The following is a 21,292-nucleotide window of genomic DNA, read 5'->3' as shown; positions in this document are numbered from 1 at the left end:
CCTGTGCTGGATGTGCTCACAGACAGGCCCCAGCTCGCAGCCTGTGCCCCTTCCTTATTTGGGAATGTTACTAGTTTTCTAGGTCCTTTTGTAAGCAACTTCCTCTTTTCCTTTGTTCTCCATTACCTTTAGCTATTTGCAAAAATTTTCAGTTGCTAGCCAGTTTAGATTGTGAGGTCTGGCTTTAACCAGCAGAGATCAGACACAGCAGTAAGGACCCACAGCGTAAGGAATACATATGCCTGCCTTTCCTTTGTTCATTGCACTCTCTTGGCAAGATGGCTAATGAGTAATACCCTTTCTGCAGAAAGTAAAATTGCCTTGCTAAGAAAACTTTTTGTCTGAATGCTAATTTTTTTTGCAGTACCTAAGAACAAGCATTCTATCTCTAACAACCAGGCTCTGAGGGCCTGCCCTGCTCAGCAAGTGGGGAACCAAGGAGCCAACTATTACTATCCAGAAGCTTCCATCCGGGGAGGAATCAACATGAATGAGTCAGTCACTCACACACGCAGAAACGTGTTGCTGCTGGGGACCTGTGGGGTGGAAGAGGGGCAGAAGGAAGGTCCCCTGTTTGGGGGACCCTTTATGAAAAACAGGCAGCAGGCTGTGGTGCCAGTCGAGTTCATACCAGGCCCCAAAGTGATTGCACAGCCTATGAGCCCTGTCTAAAGTAAGGATGGGTGGGTCTGGGCTGAGGTCCTGGAAGGAGGGAGGGTCCTGGGTGTGCCTCCAGCTCTCTAGTTCTCAGCTTCTGCACGACCCATGCCCTGTGCTGGGAGACCCTAGCCCAGGCAGCCTTGCTCCAAAGTCAGCTCCACAGAGGGTGCCTGCCCTCTCAGCCCTGGCCTGTGCCCCCTGCCCACAGCCCTTTCTTCCCCAGATGCAGTGTTTGCCCCTCTATGTCCTCTGCTGCATGAGGAGGGGCTTCCTCATGTTGGCTGCCTGCCTGGCCCCAGACGGACCCGGACCATCTGAGGCTGAGGCTGAGGCTGTCAGTGCAGGGAAGGAGCCAGAAACCACTGTGCTGCAGCACAGAGACCAGGACGTCTGCCCATGCCTGTGGCCCCCAGGGACATGGGGTCTGCACACTGCTCCGCCTGCTCCATCTTCCAGGACGCCCTCGCTCCCATCTGATTTTACAGAGTGAGGGACCCAGCAGCCTTGGTGACAGTTCTTCACTTCAAAGGCCCGCCCGGTTTCTCCTGACTCCTGGGGTTGGGAGTGGCCTGGGGTGTGGCCCCACCAGCCGTATGACAGGGCTCTGGACGCCTCCTGGGCCCTAGTTTTCCTGAAACCTGCTGGCCAGGAGCACAGGCTTCCTGGCTTCTGGTTACTTTTCCTCCCCCAGAAAGCCTTGGTGGAGAGAACAGAGGCCCAGAGGATCCCGAGAAGCTCCCCTGCCCCAGAATCTGGGGAGCTTGCAAGGATCTGGAATCCTGGCTGGGTGTGGTAGCCGAGCCTGTAATCCCAGAACGTTGGGAGGCTAAGGCGGGAGGATCACTTGAGGCCAGGAATTTGAGACCAGCCTTGGCAACACAGTGAGCTGTAAGCTGTAGAGACCCTGTCTCTACAAAATATTTGAAAATTAGCCAGGCATCCTGGCATGCCCCTGCAGCCCCAGCTACTTAGGAGGCTGAAGTGGGAGGATCGCTTGAGCCCAGGAGGTCAAGGCTACTGTGAGCCATGATCAAGCCACTGCCCTCCAGCCTGGCAACAGAGTAAGACCCTGTCTTTGATAATAAAAATGGAAAAAATAGAAGTCGCACCCTCTTTTGGAGACTGTGGGGTGAGGGGAGGGTAGCCACAGCCCTTCCACCTCCCTGTTCTGTGCCTGCACTGTGCTGTGCTGGCCCCTGTCCCCACCCCAGCATGGCCTTGGGGGTGGGGGACAGACGCCTTCCTGGGCCCCCTCGCAGGGCCTCGGTTGCACTGGATGTCAGGACCTGTGCGTGGGCTGCCCTCCCCCAGACTACAAAAGCCTCCAAAATTGGGACTGTGCCGTTTCCCAGGGGGCACCCAGGAAACGCTTACTGGGTGAATCAGTGAATGAGTGAGTGAGTGAGTGAGTTCACCAGGCTGGATGGGGACGAGGGAGCCGCCAGCCTCCTGGGACCTGCTCCCAGGGTGGAAACTGAGGCCTCATCTGTCTTTCTGAGGAAAACTGGGGTTTAGTCCTCACTCTGGCCCAGGAGGGAGGGGACTGGACCCCGCAGCTGGAGGGAGACGGCTTAGCTGACGGCGAGTGCATTAAAAACAAGCTTTGGAGCAAAGTGGGCAAGCTCAGGTGTCGGCCGAGTTCACCCCAGGCCCCAAAGTAATCACACAGCAAACAAGCCCTGTCTAAATATCACGGCGGCTGGGAGGGCGGCACGCAGCGGCCTGGAAATGTCAGCTGGGGGTGGGGGCTCCTCTAAGCCCGGGATTAGTGGAGGCACCTGAAGTGAATGTGCCCACCTCCTCCTTCCTGCTCCTGCTCAGGACCTGGGGACGGGCTCGGAGGAGGACCGCAGCTGCCAGGGGCTTGCCGGGGCCAGGGCTCTTCCCTCAGCCCCAGCCCAGCTTGTTCCCGGGGGTGGCAGGCTGAGGGGACAGGGGAGAGCGAGCTTGGCAGGAGTTGGGTGGGTGCACTTCCAGGTCCAAAGCAGCAGCCCATGGGTGGGGGCAGAGAAGGCTGCCCCCCTGCAGGCCCAGTGAGTCCGCAAGAGAGGGGCCGCCTGGTCTGCAGGGGGTGTGGTGGTGGTGGTTCGGGGAACCTAGGGCATCTGGACCAGCTCCTGGGTGACAGAGTAAGTCCCTGTCTCTGACAATAGAAATTTAAGGTGGTCACAGCAGCCGCAGCCTGAGCGAGCGGTTAATGGGTTAATGAGCAGGCCACCTGTGGGCCGCCTTCCAGGTCTGGCCGTCAGCTTTGGGCTTCCAGAGCCCAAGGGAGCAAAACGTTTCTCATGAGCACAGGTGGAGGGAAAATAAAGATGTTTACGGTCGAGTTGCCCACGGAAGCGCCACCGAGGCCCCTGCAGACTGCTCTTGCCCCCATGGGACCTTGCATCCTCTCAGGCGGTGGGGCTCTCTACTGTGCTGTCCCCAAAGTGTCAGCATGGGGTCCACTGGGGGCCTCAGCAGCCACGTCCGAGCCTCACCTGAAACAAGCACTGGCACCTCCCTCCATCCTCCCGGCGCGCAGCTGCCTGTCCAGCTCCCCCTGCGAAGGCAGCCCAGGCCTGCACAGTCCGCAGTGAGGGGCAGCAGGGTTCCAGGCCTGACCTCCCAGGTGGGACCTCCGAGTCTACACCTGCGGCAGGGAAGGGGGTCGCAGCACGGACGGGATGAGGCGCAGAAGCCCGAGGTGTGGACCTGCCTCAGCTCAGAGCAGAGGTGGGACCACGTCTTCTCCCTGCCACAGGGCAGGTGACTAGCACCCAAGCCGGTGGCGCTGGCGCTGCTGGGGCCAGCGCGGGCTGTGGTCCTGCAATTAGAGGTGATTTGCTGTCAAAGCACCACAGCCGCCTCTGTGAGTGACTAATGAGAACTGAATGCCTCTCTCACTGCTTTTCACCCGGCTAATTTGTCAGAGGCTGTCAAAAGCAGGGGAGGGGGCAGGAGGTGGGGACCGGAGGTCGGATTGAGTCACCGGCATGGGGGTGAGGCCGGTGCCTGGAGGGGTCCACAAGAAAGCAAGAGCACCTGCCAGGAACCCAGGCCAGTGGGGGCCTTGGCCATGACGTGCTGTGACAGTCTGGAGGGACACGGGAGCTGGAGTCACCCTGTTTGTTCCATATCCATGGCTGGTCAGCTCTTCTAAGCCCCCTGCTATAGGCATAAATGCACACACACTTACACAAACACACACACATGCATGCATAAGACACACACAGTCACATGAGCACACACATGCATAGGACACACTCACACAAACACACACACATGCATGCATAGGACACACACACAGTCACACAAGCACACACACATGCATAGGACACACACAAGCATACACACATGTGTGCATAGGACACACACAGTCACACACACACATGCATAGGACACACACACAAGCACACGCACATGCATAGGACACACACTCACACAAGCATACACACATGTGTGCAAGGACACACACAGTCACACACACACATGCATAGGACAAACACACAAGCACACCCGCACATGCATAGGACAGTCACACACACACATGCATAGGACATACACTCACACAAGCACACACACATGCATAGGACACACACACAAGCACACGTGCATGCATAGGACTCACACAAGCACACACACAGTCACACACACATGCATAGGACACACACACAAGCACACGTGCATGCATAGGACACACTCACACAAGCATACACACATGCATGCATAGAACACACACAGTCACACACACATGCATAGGACAAACACACAAGCACACATGTGCATGCATAGGACACACACAGTCACACACACATGCATAGGACATACACTCACACAAGCACACACACATGCATGCATAGGACACACACAGTCACACACACATGCATAGGACACACACACAAGCACATGTGCATGCATAGGACACACTCACACAAGCATACACACATGCGTGCATAGGACACACACAGTCACACACACATGCATAGGACACACACACAGTCACACACACATGCATAGGACACACACAGTCACACACACACATGCATAGGACATACACTCACACAAGCACACATACATCTGCATAGGACACAAACACAGTCACACACACATGCATAGGGCATACACTTATACAAGCACACACATGCATGCATGTGAACATGAAATTATACACTCATATGAATAATTTTAGAGGCATGTACGCACATGTGCACGTGGACACTGTCACACACACCCTCGAATGCACGTTCTCTCTCCCACACAGACACAGACCAGAGAAAACTCCAGGCTGAGCACGCGCGGGTTCCCAAAGCCGGCTCACCATAACTAGGGTTTTCCTAGCAGTTCCAGCATCTCGACACCCCGGAACCCCTTGTCCTGGTGTGGGCTTCTGGGTGATGCAGGCCAGCCATGTATGGGCAGAGCCATCCTACTCCCCCTCCAGCCCAAGCCTGAGCCAGCCTGAGTCTAACATGGAGCTCCTGGGGCCAGGTGAGCAGTGAGGGGCGCTGGGAGCTGGGCGGGGCCCTGTGGGGGGAGATGGGCACCCCGCCCTGCGTGCCCTTCCTCCCAGCTGAAATGCCTGGCTGCCAGGCTCTGTAACCTGCCCTCTTTGTACCCTTCTCCCATCCCCGCCCCCACCTCTGCCCAACTCGGTCCCACAGGACCCTCTGGTCACTGGATCCCCTTCCCGAGAAGGACCACCCCAACCCAGCTCCCTTGGCCTTTGGGGGGGTCCCACAGACACAAGGGGCCCGAGGCTGATCCCTCATTCGCAAAGGCCTGCAACTGTAATCCCTGGTGCCCCCACTGAGTGGATGGCAAAACAGTCCGGGGCCCAAAGGGCTGAGTCAGGACCCTCTTTTCGGCCCCCTAGATGGTGGGTCTCAACACTAAGGCAGTCCCTACAGGCCACGAGGACAGAGGGGTGACACTGGCGGCCCAGGTTGGAGGACCTTACGGAGGAGGCCAGGCGGGGGACAGTGCCTGGAGGAGGAGGGAAGCCCAGGCCTGAGGGCCTGGCAGGATTTGGTGGGGAAGGGAAAGCGGAGGCCCAGGTGGGCAGCAGCAGGGGCAGATGGGGACAGGGAGCCATTTGTGGGGGACAGGGAGGGCCTGGCTGGCTGTCCAGGCTGTCGGGGAGAGGCAGCCCGCAGGGCTCAGAGCCCGAGTGAGGCACGGTGCCTGCTCTGCTGGCCTCGCTCTGGGCCTGACTTCCAAACACCCAATTACCCCTAAGTGCATCTGATCGACCAGCAGGGCGGCTGATTCCAGGCCCACCTCGTCCACACGCTCCGCCCGCCCTGCTGCAGGGCTCCAGCCGACGGCCTCATTAGGGCTAATTGCTCTGGCATTTGGGTCTGACAGGAACGGTGGATTCTGTCCTGTGTCGGGGTGTCTTAGTTCTTCCAGCTTGGGGGATGGAGGGGAGCTGCTTCCTTACATGGCAGAGAAAGGCCCTGCACTCCAGAAGGGACGAGATGGCATGAGGGGAGGACCAGTGCCTCACTGTCCCCTGCCTTCTTGGGACAATGGGAACTGAGGGATGGTCCAGGGCGGCATGACACCCCAAATCCTCAGGAGGTCCTCACTGTCTCCCAGATGTGGGTGGGGGTTTGGGAGGGTGCTGGCCCATGTCCTCAGGACCCAGGCGTCTCTGGGGACCCTGGGGATCCTGGGCTGTAAAGAGAGCTGTGGGGTAAACGTGGGCATGGTGGGCAGTGTGTGCTCTAGGATGTGTGTGTGTACATGTGTGCACTTGTGTGATGTGCACCTGTGTGTGCAGTGATGTGTACATGTGTCATGTATAAGTGCATGTGTGTAGTGTGTGGTGTGTACATGTGTCATGTATGAATGCACTGCATAGTGTGTGTGGTGTGTGCTTGTGCATGGTGTGTACATGCATCATGTATGAGTGCATGTGCATAATGCATGCTTGTGTGTGTACATGTCATGTATGAGTGAACATGCATTGTGTTGTGTGTACTTAGTGTGTATATGTGTCATTTATGAGCTTATGTGCATTGTGTGTGGTGTGAACACGTGTGATGCATGAGTGCATATATGTAGTGTGTGCTTGTGTGTACATGTGTCATGTATGAGTGCCTGTGCATTCTGTGTGGTGTGTGTGCTTGCATGTGGTGTGAACATGTGTCATGTATGAGTGCACAGGTGCAGTGTGTGGTGTGTTTGTGTGTGGTGTGAACATGCGTCATGTATGAGTTCACATGTGCAGTGTGTGGTATGTGCTTGTGTGTGGTGTGAACACGTGTACATGTGTCATGTATAAGTGAACGTGCACTGTGTGGTGTGTGCTTGTGTGTACGTGTGTCATTTATGAGTGTGCATTGTGTGTGTGGTGTGTGGTATGAACATGTGTCATGTATGAGTGCACATGTGTAGTGTGTGTTTGTGTGTACATGTGTCATGTATGAGTTCACGTGTGTTGTGTGTAGTATTGCTTGTGCATGGTGTGAGCATATGTCATGTGTGAGTGCACATGCGCAGTGTGTGGTGTGTGCTTGTGTGTGGTGTGAACACATGTCATGTATGAGTGCACACGTGTGGTGTGTGCTTGTATGTGGTATGAACATGTGTCATATGTGAGAGCACTTGTGTATGTTGTGTGTCCTTTGTCATATATGAGTGTGCTTGCATGTGTAGCATGTGTCATGTGCATCCGTGTGTGTGATTTGGTGTGTACATGGGTCATTATGAGTGCACTTGTATGTATATTGTGTGCACAAGTGTGCTTATATGTGTGGTGTGTACAGGTGCCAATGAATGTTCTTGTACATACAGTGCATGTGTGTGTCATGTGCACCTGTGTGTGCATGCATGTGGTGATACATGTCATGGATGAGCATGCCCACATGTGTGGTATGTACATGTCATGTGTGAATGTGCCTGCATGTGTAGTGTGTGCGTGGTGCTTGTACCTATGGTGTGTACATGTGTCATGGTGCTCACATGCACATTGAGTGTTGTGTGTGTGCATGTGTGTGTGTGTGTGTACGTGCATCACACAGATGCCTGCATTTGCCCAGGCACTTGCAAGAGGACACACACAATGCTGGCTCTCCAGGATCACAGGGCCACCTGAGCCTGTGCACACCACAGCCAGGCTATGGCTGGGCCCTGCAGAGCCGCAGGGCAATGCCTGTCAGCCAGCGGCACGTGGCTGGGCTCCTCCAGCAAGCCTGGGTTTGGGGAGGCCTGCGGTGGGCAAGGCCAGGCTGGGGAGCAGGCCCTGTGGCCTTGGAGACTCTCCCTGTGGGTGGAGCAGCCTCACGCCGGGTTGAAGCCAGCACTCTGCCCCTGCCCCACACCGGGAGCAGGCCCCAGCGCCAGGGCCCAGGCATGCGGGGTGATCCATCTGGTGATTGGGCCTTGGCGCTGAGAGGCCCTTGAGTGAGAACGCACTCCTTTGATGGAACCGGCTCAGTGTCCCTCATGGCCGTGGTGGCAGGGGCTGTAACCACGGGGTTGGCCAGAGGAAGTGGCAGAGGGTGGTGGGGTGTGGAAGGGAGGCCAGAGGACACCATGCAGGAAGGTGGGGCTGGTGCAAGGGAGGGCACAGCAAGGGTCACTCAGACCCCAGCCGGGCCCCCACTGCCCTGGTCATCTGCCTGGTCTCTGATCTTCTGGCCTGAGCCAGCCCCACTCTTGGCCCCTCCTCACAGCCTGCCCGCGTGGGGCTCAGCCCCAGCCCCTCTCCTTCCCAGGGGCCCCTTGTGCTGGCCCCAGGGGTCTTCGGGACATGACCTCGGGGCCTCCATAGAACCCCGTCCCAGCTCTGCCCTTCCCTGTGGGTCTCTGTAGATGGGACGCTGGTTGCAGCAGCCTGTCGGGTTTCTCCCCTGTGGCCTGGGGTCCTGAGCCCCGCAGCCCCAGGGGATGGGTGCCACTGTATCTTTGGAAGACCAGCGCGTTGGGAGCTGGGAAACCTGGCTGGAGACTATAACTGTGTGACCCTGAGAAGTCTCGCCTCGGAACTTCGGTCTTCGCATTTGCAGAATGGGTCTGTAAACACCTCAGCCACCTGAAGGTAGACGCTGCAGCCTGCCCCAACGCTGAGCTCTACCAAGGCCAGCCGTGTGCTCCAGGACTGTGCCCAGCATGGAGGGTGCCTCGTCCTGTGGGCGCCAGAGTGGGGCTGGCCTGGTCTTTGTGGGCATCTCTGGAGAGGGGCAGAGGCAGGTGGGTGATACAGGGCATAGCTCCAGCCTGGGTGGTCCAGCCTAGAGAGGTACCCTTGGGCTGGGAGGGAGGAGGCTGGCCAGGGTGGGCGTTGGGGCCTCCGTGAGTCCATTTGGGATGGGGGAAGGGCATGGGGCAAAGCAGGGTGGGGTCACCTCTGTGCCCACAGGGGCCTTGGATCCGGGGTCCCGCTTGCTCCCGTGGCCCTGAAGGGGCTGCTGTGTGGGGCAGGCTTCTCGGGAATGGACAGGCAGGGATGAATGCCGCCTGGCTGGGGCGGGAGACAGGACAGCCCCAGGGCTGTCTCGCCTCCAGGGCGTTCAGGGGCCTCCCTGGCCTCAGCACCTGGCCTGAGCTCCTGCCTCTGGAGAGCCTGGCCCCGAGGAATAGTCTAGAAAGCCTAGTTCCCATAGGGCTTCCATGAAAGCACGCCTGGCGCAGGCAGGAAAATGAATTAGAAAGCAGTATTTGTATCAGAGGAGACATTTGCTGAAAGGTTAAATCCACATCCGGCGGAGCGGGCCACCAGCCTCCGGCGCGCGGTTTGTCAGGCAGGCCTCTCCTCCTGGCCTGGGCACCTGAGCACTCGGGCCGTGCTGGGTAGAGCTGGGGCGGGGGCTGGGAACCTGGAGCTGCCTCACCAAGGGATCCCCAGCAGCCCACCCTGAGGGGGGCAAATGACACTCTCGGGGGTCCTTGAGGAGAGCTGGGGACAGCTGTGCAGAGCGTCAGCAGGCCTGGATGCTGGGCATGGAGGTGGGGCCACCAGGGGGCCACCACCAGGGACTCAGGGGCGGGGGCATGCCTCAGCCCCGGGTGACAGAAGCTCACAGCCTGCAGGGTGAGGCCAGAGGTTGGGCCTTCAGGCTGTGGTCTTGGAGGCATAGCCCTCTGATGTCCTTCTGAGCAAGCACCCTAGACTTACTGTGGGCCGGGACCTAGAGGCAGAGGCCTCTGGGCAAGTGCTGCAGAGGGCACAGTGTCTTCGAGAGGGGCCGGGGTCTGCCCTGGGCACTGGGAGACAGCAGAGGCCGAACCAGCGGAGTGTCTGCCCCCAGGGAGGCTCCAGGGGAGCAAGAGGGAGTCATAGCAAAGAAGGCAGGCCTTGCAGAGTGAGCAGTGACTGAGCTGGGTTTTGTGGGATGCACAGGAGTTCACCCCGATATGAGGTGGGTGAGGAATGACATTGCAAACTGGGGGTCATGGAGCCCCAAATCCTGGGGCAGGAAGTGGGAAGGGTGGAGGTCTTCCCAATGCTCTGACCGAGCACTTAGCACAGGGATGCCACGGCTGAGGGTTTCAGGAAAGGGCCCGGGGGCTACTGTTGAAGAAAACAAGGAGAGGGGTCCCGCAGCTGACAGGATCAGAGTAGCCGTGAGAGATGCCAGCTCTGGGCGCCACAGAGACCAGCTGGGATTGGCCTGCAAGAAATCAGGGAGTGCCTGGGCTTCTGGTTTCTGCTGAGCCCAAGTCACCTTGGCTACCCACACCAGAAAGCCCAGCAGAGGCAGAGGGCCCCATGCCCATTGGAAGCAGCTCCTCTCCAGGAGGGACAGCAGCGGTGGCCACAGCCCATGCACTCCGGGGCCATGTCCTTCCCTCTCTCCACTCCAGCATTGTCAAGGTGGGCTCTGGCCATCTCTGCTGACCCCAGAGGGACAAGGCCTCCCCTCCTACCAGAAGCCACCCTGGGCAGGGACCTCACTGCCTGGGTTGGGGCAGCAGCTGGGAGCAGGAGGTGCCAGGGAGCGTGGGCTGGGCACGGTGTCTGTGGATTGTGAGGTGAACATGAAACTTGGGAGAGGCTCTCAGCTGGGGTTGTCCTCAAGGGAGTTGTGTCGCCCCAGGATCACCCTCGCCCCGGGGCCCACTGGGGTGGAGGAGGAGCCGCAAGGGTCTCTCTGAGTTGCTGGGCCCCTCAGCACTGAGGGTCAGGAGTGCTCTTCAAAAGAGGGGCCACAGGACCTCCGAGGAAAGCCGGGGGCTAGTGGTGGGCCATGGAGGGGCTGCATGGAGTGGGTGGAAGCTGTCCCTGGGACGCTGTCCTAGCCCTGGTTTCCCTGCCACTCTGGTAGGGGCTGCGATGCAGGAGGTGGGAGCCATTCCGAAACGTGGGCATCTCCTTAGAGATGTCTTCCCTCCAGCCTCCTGGGTCCTCCGCACTGGACAGCCGGGCCGTCTGGGACATTCTGGCTCCTGTGAGCTGCACGTGCAGGGCCTGGGGGCTGCGGGCAGGTGGCACTCCTAGGAACCACGTCTACCAGGCACACGGCCTGGAATTTTCTGGAGAAGCAAACCAATGGCCTCCTGGCGTCTGAGGCGGGAGGCTGGATTTCCCGTCTTGGGGCTTTCTGGGTCTGTTTGCCACAAGGGTCTGGCGTTCATTAAGTGTGCCCCTGGGCTGCCCAGACAGCCCCTCCCTGTGGGCACCCTTGAGGGGCGTGGGACCAAGGGGACCCCGGCTGTCTCAGCCCCCTGCAGAGCATGAGCCAGCCCCTGGTCCCTGCAAGCAAGCCCGCCTCGGGCTGAGGATGATTCAGACAGGGCTGGGGAGTGGAGGCAATTAGATTCCACGGACGAGCCCTTTCTCCCTCGCCTCCGTCCCTCCCTCCTCACCCACCCCCGCCTCCACCAGGCACAGCAGGCAGGGGTGGGTGACATGAGGAGGGGAAGGTGGGGGACCCAGAGTGGGCTTTGACGTCAGCTCAGCTTATAAGAGGCCGCTGGGCCAGGGCTGTGGAGACAGAGCCCGGACCTCCACACTGAACCATGCCTACCCCCGACGCCACCGCGCCGCAGCCCAAGGGCTTCCGCAGGGCTGTGTCTGAGCTAGACGCCAAGCAGGCAGAGGCCATCATGGTAAGAGGGCAGGTAGGTGCCCAGGGGCTTCAGTGGACCGGAGCCCGGGCTGGTGCCAGCTGCCTCTGCTGCTCCCCAGCCTGGCTGGCAGCCCCGGGCTCTGGGTCCATGCAGACCCCTGGGACTCAGCATGGGTGTGGAGTCCTGGGCACGGCGGCACCCCCTGTACCTGGTGTGTGGGTTCCTGCGGGGCCAGACTGAGGCGGTGCCTGTCCCTGTGTGTGCCCCTCTTGAGCCGGCCTTCCCTGGGGTTGGATGGGTCCCTGTGTCTTGCTTCATCTTGAGTCTTAAGGATGAAAACATGGAAAAAAATCCGTCCCCCAAATCCCAGATAGCCAGAGGTCCCTGGCTGCTGCATGCACGCAACCCCCACCCTGCTCCCACCTGCTCCTTCCTCCCTCTGTCCCAGCTGCCCTGTCAGCACCCCAACCAGCCCATCTGTTCGGGGAGGCAGCCCCCAGACCCTTCCGAGGCTCTGGCAGCAGCTCGTGGTGGGGGATCCTGGGCCAGTAAGAGGCAATTCCAGAGTCAAAGGGTGTCTAGGCTGTGGGGCGATTCCCCTCGGCCCGTCCCTCCCTCCCTCCCTCCCTCCCTCTCTTCCTCCCTTCCTTCCTTCATTCATTCACCATGGAGTCTGAGTCCTCTGTGGCCCACACTTGGGAGCCCTGTGTCCAAGGGGCTGTGTGGGCCAGGCTGGATCATCGGAGGGTCTCAGCCCACAGGACGGGTCTTCGGTGCCTCCTGAGGCACTCAGAACCATCGGTTCCCTGGCGCATTTAAAGCAGGCTTTTATTTATGGACCTTGAATGAAACATGGTGTGGTTGTAGCAGGGTCATTTCCATGCACCTTCTCAGGGGCATAGAGCGCCCTCCCCCTGGCAGGCTCCCCTTCAGGCGTCCCCTCCCCACAGGACCCGGGGCCCAGCCTCCAGGCTCTCCACAGCCTGGAACTGCGGCTCTAGCTGCATCCACACCCACGGGAGGGTAAGGGGGGCTCCGAGGGGTCTCCTGCTGCCCGATTCATGTTCCATGACCTGGAAGCGCTGGATGAAGCGGATTCTTCTCTTACAAGGAGCCCAGAGCTGTCTCCGGAGTTCAGCTCCAAGAGATGAGCCCCAGGCATCCAAGTGCCTCTCTGTCCAGGCCTGGGACAGCTCTGGGATCGAGGGGTCAGAGGCTCTGAGTCCAGGGAGAGACACCTGCATCCAGAGCTGTGACAAAGGGTGGAGGGATGACGAGGCGGCCAGGAGCAGGCGCAAGGGGGTAGCGAAGAGGGGCAGGGCTGGGGGACAGGTGTCCTGATGGAGGTGTGAGAAAGGGGCCCTGTGCCGGAGCCAAGAAGCTACGGGGATTCTTCACTGGGGCCCTGTGGGGGCAGCTCCTTCCTGAGCTGCCGTCCCCTCCCCAACAGCCGACGGCACTGTCCGTCGAGACATTGCCCGCTTCCCATCACTAATCCGGTTAGCGCCTGGCCCGGGGACAGGTGACACAGGGCCTCTGTCTGTCTGCTCCCCACAGAGCCCCCCACTCCTCCCCTACCACCACCCCTTCTGGCTGGGCTGCCCCCATCGGGGTCGATGCCCGCAGGCACCTCAGCTAGCGTCTGCCCCAGCAGGCACACAGTAGGTGCTCAGCAATGCGCCCTCCTCCCTGGCCTCTGTGGGACCAGCCTCCGGGGCTCGGCAGGTGGAGGAGACACGGGCGCCCCTGTTCCCACAGTCCCCCCGGTTCATTGGGCGGCGGCAGAGCCTCATTGAGGACGCCCGAAAGGAGCGGGAGGCGGCGGTGGCGGCCGCGGCTGCTGCAGCCTCCTCGGAGCCCGGCGACCCCCTGGAGGCCGTGGCCTTTGAGGAGAAGGAGGGGAAGGCTGTGCTGAACTTGCTCTTCTCCCCGAGGGCCACCAAGCCCTCCGCGCTGTCCCGAGCTGTGAAGGTGTTCGAGGTGAGCTGGCGGCCGCTGTGCCCCTGGGGCAAGTGCACCTGTGGGTGGGGCTGTGGGGGGAGTGAGTCCCTGACCCCTTTATAGCAGAGATGCAGCGGTCCAGACCCCTGAGGCCAGCACAGGGCACAGCGGGGGAGTCTCAGCCTTGGCTCAGCCCCCTCAGTCTCTGGCTATACCCCGTGTTCTTGAGGGATTCTGAGCCCAGCCCTAGGGCTAAGGCCACCAAGCCTCACTGTGCCCCCTGCCCTGCCCATCCCCAGCTGCCCCTCACCCACCACTTCATATGTTGGGGGGCTCCCAGCAGGGCAGCATGGGAGGCAGGGGCAGGGCAAGGCGTCCCCTCCCACCCACCCAGCAAGGCGGCTGAGGTGACCGCCGATTGCATTAGTCACTCCGGACCCACTGTGCCCAGGGGGGCAGGTGACCCGGCTCCCGGAAGAGGCACCCAAATGACATTAAAGCCAGACTCCCCACCAGCTCGCAGAGCTGGCTTCCTGGCCCGAGGGGCACTGAGACCCACGGTCCTTGTTGCTGGGCAACAGGGGGGAGGTGGAGCGGCCCCTTCTGGCCAGTGCCCTGGATGCTCAGGGGCCAGTGAGACTCAGTGTCCCCCACCCTGCAGCCCTGGATGAGGCTACCAGAGTTGAGGGCAGCTTTGGACCAGTGGCTGGGAGCCAGGCTGTGTGGCACAGCCTCAGGACACACAGAGCTGCCCAGAAGCAGGTCAAGGCTCACGCGGTGACAACTCCCGGTTACGTGTGTGACACAAAACCCAGTTTGCCAGTGGTGACCCCTAGCCTGGTGGCCCACGCTGACCTGAGCCTGGGAGAGCAGGGTCTGTGTAATGCCAGCTGCAAAGGTCAAGGGCAGGGCTGGGCCGGGCCAGGCCAGCCTACCGACGTGCCCCCTCCTTCCCTCCTCCTCACTCTCTCTCTCTCTCTCTCTGTCTCTTTCTCCTTCCCCGTCTCTTTCTGCTTTTGCTCCCTAAGACGTTTGAAGCCAAAATCCACCATCTAGAGACCCGGCCGGCCCAGAGGCCGACAGTGGGGGGCTCCCACCTGGAGTACTTCGTGCGCCTGGAGGTGCCCAGAGGGGACCTGGCCGCCCTGCTCAGTGGCGTGCGCCAGGTGTCAGAGGACGTGCGCAGCCCCGTGGAGCACAAGGGTGAGGCTGGTTTTCTGTCCTGAGTGCCACCAAATGACTTTGAGGCTCTGGGGTACAGAGGCTCCTGCCGGGGGACCTACAGTGACCACGTGGTGGTGGCCTGGGGAACATGGGGTTCCCTCTCTGCTGGCTCCACTCCTCCCCTCGTTTTCCTGCATATCTGTGTCCGGGCCTGGGGCCACCTCCTGGATCCCCCCCCCAGCTATCACAGCCCCGGCTGCCTCTGCCCCCTGGAAGTCTTATAGGGGAGGCTGCTTCAAGGTGGGTGACTCGGTCCCACGGCTCCGAGCTCACCAAGACCTCTCCCTCCATCCCCCTTGAAGTCCCCTGGTTCCCGAGAAAAGTGTCAGAGCTGGACAAGTGTCATCACCTGGTCACCAAGTTCGACCCTGACCTGGATTTGGACCACCCGGTGAGTGGTGCTGGAGGGCCCAGGCCTCCTGTCTGGATCACATCCCTACCCTTCGCCCAAGCCTGGATGGGAGTCCGTTGGGCTTCCGGAGCCCCGGAAGCCCGTACCCATCCCGGGCACAGCCTGGTGACCCCTGCGTCCCCTCTGCCCTCAGGGCCTCTCCCGGGCACAGCCTGGTGACCCCTGCGTCCCCTCTGCCCTCAGGGCTTCTCCGACCAGGTGTACCGCCAACGCAGGAAGCTGATTGCTGAGATCGCCTTCCAGTACAGGCAGTGAGGAGCCCCTGTGCTGGGGACTCAGACTCTGTCCTGCAGGCTCATGCTGGACCTGGGGGGCAGGAGGGAAGGGCAAAGGGGGGGACCCATCACGTCACCAGCATCAGTGCCTCCTGCCAGACAGCTCTGTTCCAGGGCTTTCCCTTGTCCCCAAATCCCAGTGGGGAAACTGAGGCACAGGGGGGCTAGAGCAACACACAGAGGCCACACAGCCGGCTCACGGTATAGTCAGCCAGGGCGTACCCTCCTTCCATCCTCTACCCCAAAGTCCTCGCTGCACAAGGCGGGTGTGGTCCTGTGGCCAGTCAGGCTCCCTCCCTCCCTCCCTTCCTCCCTCCTGCACCTTCCTGCCCTCCGAGAGCACCTGCTGACCACTGGCCTCTCCCCAGTGGCGAGCCGATTCCCCGTGTGGAGTACACCGCTGAGGAGATTGCCACCTGGTGAGACCCCGTGCAGCTAGCTGGCCAGGGGCTGGGGAGGAGCCCGGGGGACGCCTCCCAGAATCCTGGCATGTGAGAGCCACCTCCAGGGATGTTGGCACAGCAGGAGAAACTAAGACCAGGAAGAGGAGGGACTTCCAGGGCTCAGAGTGTCGGGTTGGGAGGAAGAGGCTACCCATCCTGCAGGGCCACCCCCAGGGTGCGGAGGGACCGCCCCTCATGACTCCCTACCCCCTGGGATTCCCCAAAGCCACCAGCAAAAGTCCCTCCCAGGGGCCTGGGTCTTCAGGGGTCCCTGAGAGACCTGCGTTGAGGGGGCTCAGGCAGGCAGAGGCGCCCACGGCTCAGGAGGGGCTTCTGGGAGGGGGTTTCGGGCCCTGGGGTGCGGCGTTGGGAGGGCCTGAGCCCCCCCACCTGCAGGAAGGAGGTCTACACCCGGCTGAAGGGGCTGTACGCCACGCACGCCTGCGGGGAGCACCTGGAGGCCTTCGCGCTGCTGGAGCGCTGCAGCGGCTACCGGGAGGACAACATCCCCCAGCTGGAGGACGTCTCCCGCTTCCTGAAGGGTGCGCCCCGGGCAGGAGGGCCGGGGAGCCGGGGGCTGGACCGGCCTTCACGAGCCCCAGCTCAGCGTGGCCAGCCCGCCCCTGCATGGCGGTAACCAGGTGGCCCCTTGCAGAGCGCACGGGCTTCCAGCTGCGCCCTGTGGCCGGCCTGCTGTCTGCCCGGGACTTCCTGGCAAGCCTGGCCTTCCGCGTGTTCCAGTGCACCCAGTACATCCGCCATGCGTCCTCGCCCATGCACTCCCCAGAGCCGTGAGTGCGCGCCCTGGCCCCCAGCCCAAGGGTTGGGGGTGCAACGGGTGGCCCCTCAGCTGCCCTCCCTCTCCTGTGCGCAGACAGCCCCGCGGGTGGGAGGTGCGGGGGGCGGCCCCGCAGCCCCTTCTCCCTCCGTGCAGGCAGCCCCGTGGGGGTTGGGGGGTGGGGGGTGGGACCAGCCCTCTCCGTCCACACAGGCAGCCTCTCCGGTGAGGGGTGGGACCGGTGGCTGCTCAACTCCCCTCCCTCCTAGAGCAGGCAGACCCGAGGGCTGGGGGTGCGGTGGGTGGCCCCTCAGCCCGCCTCCTTTGCGCAGGGACTGCTGCCATGAGCTGCTGGGGCACGTGCCCATGCTGGCTGACCGCACCTTCGCACAGTTCTCCCAGGTGCTCTGTGGCCTCGGAGGGAACCGGGGTCACCCAGGGGCTGGCCTGGGGCCTAGGACGGGTCGGGGGTTGATGTGTGGCTGGGTGAAATGTGCTGCCTGCCCCTGGGTCCCGCCATGGGGGGCTCGGCGCCCCGAGGGGCAGAGGGCGGGGCTGGAGCGAAGCCTCCCACGGGCTGTGCTGCCATCTGCCGGCTGCCTGAGAACGGCACCCACAGGCTTAGGGATATGGTCAAGGAGGGCTGCCTGAAGGAGGAGGCCCGGTGGAGGTTTCGGATCCTGGGTGGCCGGGGTGGGTCTCTGCCCCCTGGGCAGTGTCCCAGAGACTACTGGAGGGGCTGCTGACACCCACAGTGCCCCCACCTCGAGCTTGACCCAGGGCTGCCTCCCCCCACCCTTCATCCTCCTGCCCGCTCCACAGGACATCGGCCTGGCGTCCCTGGGGGCCTCGGATGAGGAAATTGAGAAGCTATCCACGGTGGGTTGACCTCTCCCCGCAGGGCCTGGGTGTGGGCTTCGGGGTCTGAATCCGGGCCACGTCCGCCTGCTGTCCAGGCTGAGGCCTTTGCTTCCACCCATGAATCGCGACCCTCACCCTGGCCTGCCTGCAGCCTGGCCCGCCCTCCCTGGGGTGGCGTCCGGGCCACAGGTGACCAGGGGCTGAGGCTGCCTGGCTTCCCCGCAGCTGTACTGGTTCACAGTGGAGTTTGGGCTGTGTAAGCAGAACGGGGAGGTGAAGGCCTACGGTGCCGGGCTGCTGTCCTCCTACGGGGAGCTCTTGGTGAGACCCTCCACCTGCGCAGCCCCCAGCGGAGGGGCGGGGCATGCACGGGGGACAGTGCAGGGAGGGGACAGACTCCCAGGGGAGGAAGCTGCAGCCTGGGCCTCCAGGGCTCAGGCTGTCTTTGGAGAAAGTGTCTCTGCCCAGTCCCCAGCCCACACTATCCCAGGCCTTCGGAGGCCCGGCGGGGGAGGTGAGGGCGACTCTGCCAGAGGAAGCCACCCAGCGTCAGGCCATGGTGCCCAGCTCCCCCAGGGGCCTGGGTGCACTGGGGTCGGTGACGCCGCCCTCCCGCCAGCACTCCCTGTCTGAGGAGCCGGAGATCCGGGCCTTCGACCCCGAAGCTGCGGCCGTGCAGCCCTACCAAGACCAGACGTACCAGTCCGTGTACTTCGTGTCAGAGAGCTTCAGCGACGCCAAGGACAAGCTCAGGTGGGCTTGGCTCCTGGGGCGAGACCCCCGCTGTGCCCCCAAACTGGACAAGCCAGGCCTTCCTTCAGGCCTTGAGCAGGGCTGGGCTGTGAGGCCAGGTCACAGATGAGAAAACGGACCCCCGGTTGCAGCAGCCCCTCACGGCAGGGACACCGCCTGTGAGCAGGACCCCAGCGTCTGTGGAGGGGCAGACCTTCAGGACAGGGGGTGCTGGGTGGCCGGGTCAAGGCCAGGTCAAGGCCACTCTTGGGGGTGTTGGCAGAGCTGAGCTTTATGAGGAGGTCCTGTGGAACCTGGGATGGGGAGAGGCAGGGTGGGGGGCGGTGGGAGTGGGGTCCCTGGGGCTAGGGGCCTTGGGTGCAGCGACCAGGGTGTCAGGAGAGGGGAGCACAGCCCATTCGCCTCAGTAAAAGGGCTCATCATCTTCCCTCCAGCCCCACCCTTATGCCCTGGGGAAACTGAGGCCAACAGTTATGTGTCTGTCGGACTGGGGTGCTGAATTCCACTCGCAGGCTTAGGGATGTGGTCAAGGAAGGCTTCCTGGAGGATGAGGCCTGGTGGAGGTGCAGACAGGGATGGGGTGCCCGGCAGAGGCTCTGGTAGAAAAGGAGCCTGGCCTGTCTCCCCGTGAACCCCTCGCCCAGCCCTGGAAGAGGCCGCAGCGTCCTGCCTGTGACCAGGTGGCTCAGAAAAGCCCCTGGAGCTTGGAGCCACTGTGATGGTGGAAATGCAGCCCCGGCCTCCCCCTCTCCTGGAGGCTGCAGACTCTGCCCGCCGATTGACTGAGGGCTCTGCCGCTCTCCTCCCCAGGAGCTACGCCTCACGCATCCAGCGCCCCTTCTCTGTGAAGTTTGACCCGTACACGATGGCCGTCGATGTGCTGGACAGCCCCCAGGCCGTGCGGCGCTCCCTGGAGGGCGTCCAGGACGAGCTGGACACCCTGGCCCACGCGCTGAGTGCCATTGGCTAGGTTCAGGGTGTCACTGCGGGCCCTTCCCAACCTCCCCTGCTCCTGCACCATGCCGGAATTCAGGCCCTGGTGAGGAGCTGGGTCCCACTGCCCGCCCCACTGCCCCCCACGCCCTCCCCGCTGCCAGGCTTCTGCTGCCCCAATGCCCGCTTCTCAGCGAAACAGCTGCGTGTGCCCGTGGTGACGTCCTGTCCAGCTACCAGGGTCCTGGAGGCTGCTGCGCTGCCCTCCGCCCTGCCCTGATCCCATCTGCTGCCCCATCCACCGTCACAATAAAAGAAAGTGTGCCTCCACCTGCCTGGCCCTGTGTCTGTGCCACAGAGACAGACCCTGGGAGCCCCAGGCTCCAACGCCCCCACCCCAGCCTCTCAGAGGTTTCGCGCTGGTCTCCTTCCTCCTCTGGGAGACGCCTGATCACCCTGGCCAGGCTGCAGGCCCCTCTGGGGCCAGTTTCCCCGCTCACCCTGAGGCCCTGCCCAGCTCTGAGCCCCTCAGGCGCCCATCTCCATGGGTGCCCTCCCGGGGTAGGGAGCCAGGTGACAGTGGGAGGGTCTCTCCCAGGCCTGGCAGGGAGCAGGGGTCGCAACTGTGCTGGCAGGGGGTGGCCTCAGAGGGGGGCCTGCCGGCCTAGCACCCCCTGCTGATGGGGCTCCCAGCCCTTGAGAGGACCGGGGAGATGCCCCACCCACCCGGAGCAGGCCCTGGCATCTGAGGGGGGCCTCAGCGTGGCCCCCAGAACGTGTGCTGATGGGAAAGTCCGGTTGAGCTGGTGGCTGTGCAGATGCCCTGGGCCTGTCTCCTGTGAGATGGGAGATGCCCTCCAGAGAAAGCACTCAGCACCCTCCAGGCCTGGCCAGCCGGGTGCCCCTTCCTATCTTGGAGAGAGCAACCCCAGGGCATCCTGCAGGGTGGGCCAGGACACCAGCGGGCCTTCAGTGCCCCTCCCTCCCTCCAGCTGCCCCACCACACTCTGCTGGGATCCTGGCTCTTAGCTCCCAGGTTGACAACCGTGGCAAACTCCTAGTCATCCGTCAAGGCTCTCCCGGGCACAACAGTCCTTCCCAGCCTGGCAGGCTGTTCCTCACACACCTTGTCGGTACCCAGCCCCTGCAGGCACTAGAGGCTGCAACTGGGAGTGTCTCTGAAGGGCTGTGAGCCCCAAGGAAGCCCTGGGGAAGAGCTTGTGCCTACCTCGCTGCCCCTGACCCAGCCAGCCCCTGGCTCTGCCCTCCCCCCTAGGTACCCTCATCCAGGATCCCTCCCTACACACTCGTTTTAAGGAGGCGCCTATGTCTTCTCCCACTGCAGGGCCTCAGAGCATGGTGCCATCCTGGGGCAGTCACCACAGGTCCTGCTGCAGCATGGCTTGGGGTGGGAGGGGCAGAAGGGAGGGGCCCCATAGTCAGCTGCCCATTACCAAACTGGCTAGGCAGGAGATGCTAAGGCTGGAGAGTTCGGGCGGCCCCCAGGGGCTCTGAGGCTGAGGCCAGGCTGGGGCACAGGGATGAGAGGGTTCGGGGCACACAATGCCCCAACCTGCCTGCCCCATAATCTCGCCCTCCTGCTGCTGGGACCTCCCGATCCTGGCCCTGGAGCTCACAGATGGTTAGGGGCTGCGGCGAAGCCCATGTACTCCCAATGGGTCCGGCTGGGCCTCCAGGTGCCTGCCTAGGGCTCAGCCCAGATGACACTGTGGGGGTGATGGGATCATGGGGCCTGGCCAGGAGAGGAGCGATGGACAGGGGCTCCCGGAAGAGGAGTGGGGGCCAGGAGGGTGCCTATGGGGCTGGGATGGAGCTTCCCACACCCGCCCATGGAGCCCTGCAGCCACCGCAGATCGCAGGGAAGATGAGGTCCAGGCGGCCTGCTGGGGACCCGCTGCTTGTCTCTGGGTCCCCGGGTCCTGCCCTCCTGCCGCCCAGGGGGAACTGAGGGTCTCAGCTGGGGCTGCTATCCTGGGGTGCGGTGGGAACC

General features: G+C 62.1%; 1 protein-coding gene across 1 annotated transcript; it reads left to right on the top strand.

Moving 5' to 3' along the window:
* Positions 1 to 11,610: 11,610 nt before the first annotated feature.
* TH (tyrosine hydroxylase) lies at positions 11,611 to 19,508 on the top strand. Its single transcript, XM_074401851.1, has 14 exons — positions 11,611 to 11,716; positions 12,612 to 12,678; positions 13,413 to 13,641; positions 14,631 to 14,805; positions 15,129 to 15,217; positions 15,422 to 15,489; positions 15,882 to 15,932; positions 16,353 to 16,498; positions 16,612 to 16,747; positions 17,067 to 17,136; positions 17,557 to 17,613; positions 17,821 to 17,916; positions 18,215 to 18,348; positions 19,159 to 19,508. Exons 1-14 carry the CDS (start codon positions 11,611 to 11,613, stop codon positions 19,316 to 19,318), a joined length of 1,584 nt encoding a protein of 527 aa, XP_074257952.1. The 3' UTR covers positions 19,319 to 19,508.
* Positions 19,509 to 21,292: the final 1,784 nt, after the last annotated feature.

Source organism: Saimiri boliviensis, chromosome 6 (genome assembly GCF_048565385.1).
Source record: "Saimiri boliviensis isolate mSaiBol1 chromosome 6, mSaiBol1.pri, whole genome shotgun sequence".
NCBI lineage: Eukaryota > Metazoa > Chordata > Mammalia > Primates > Cebidae > Saimiri > Saimiri boliviensis.
Note: the sequence above shows the minus strand (reverse complement) of the source record. Positions and strands in the feature narration are given on the sequence as shown.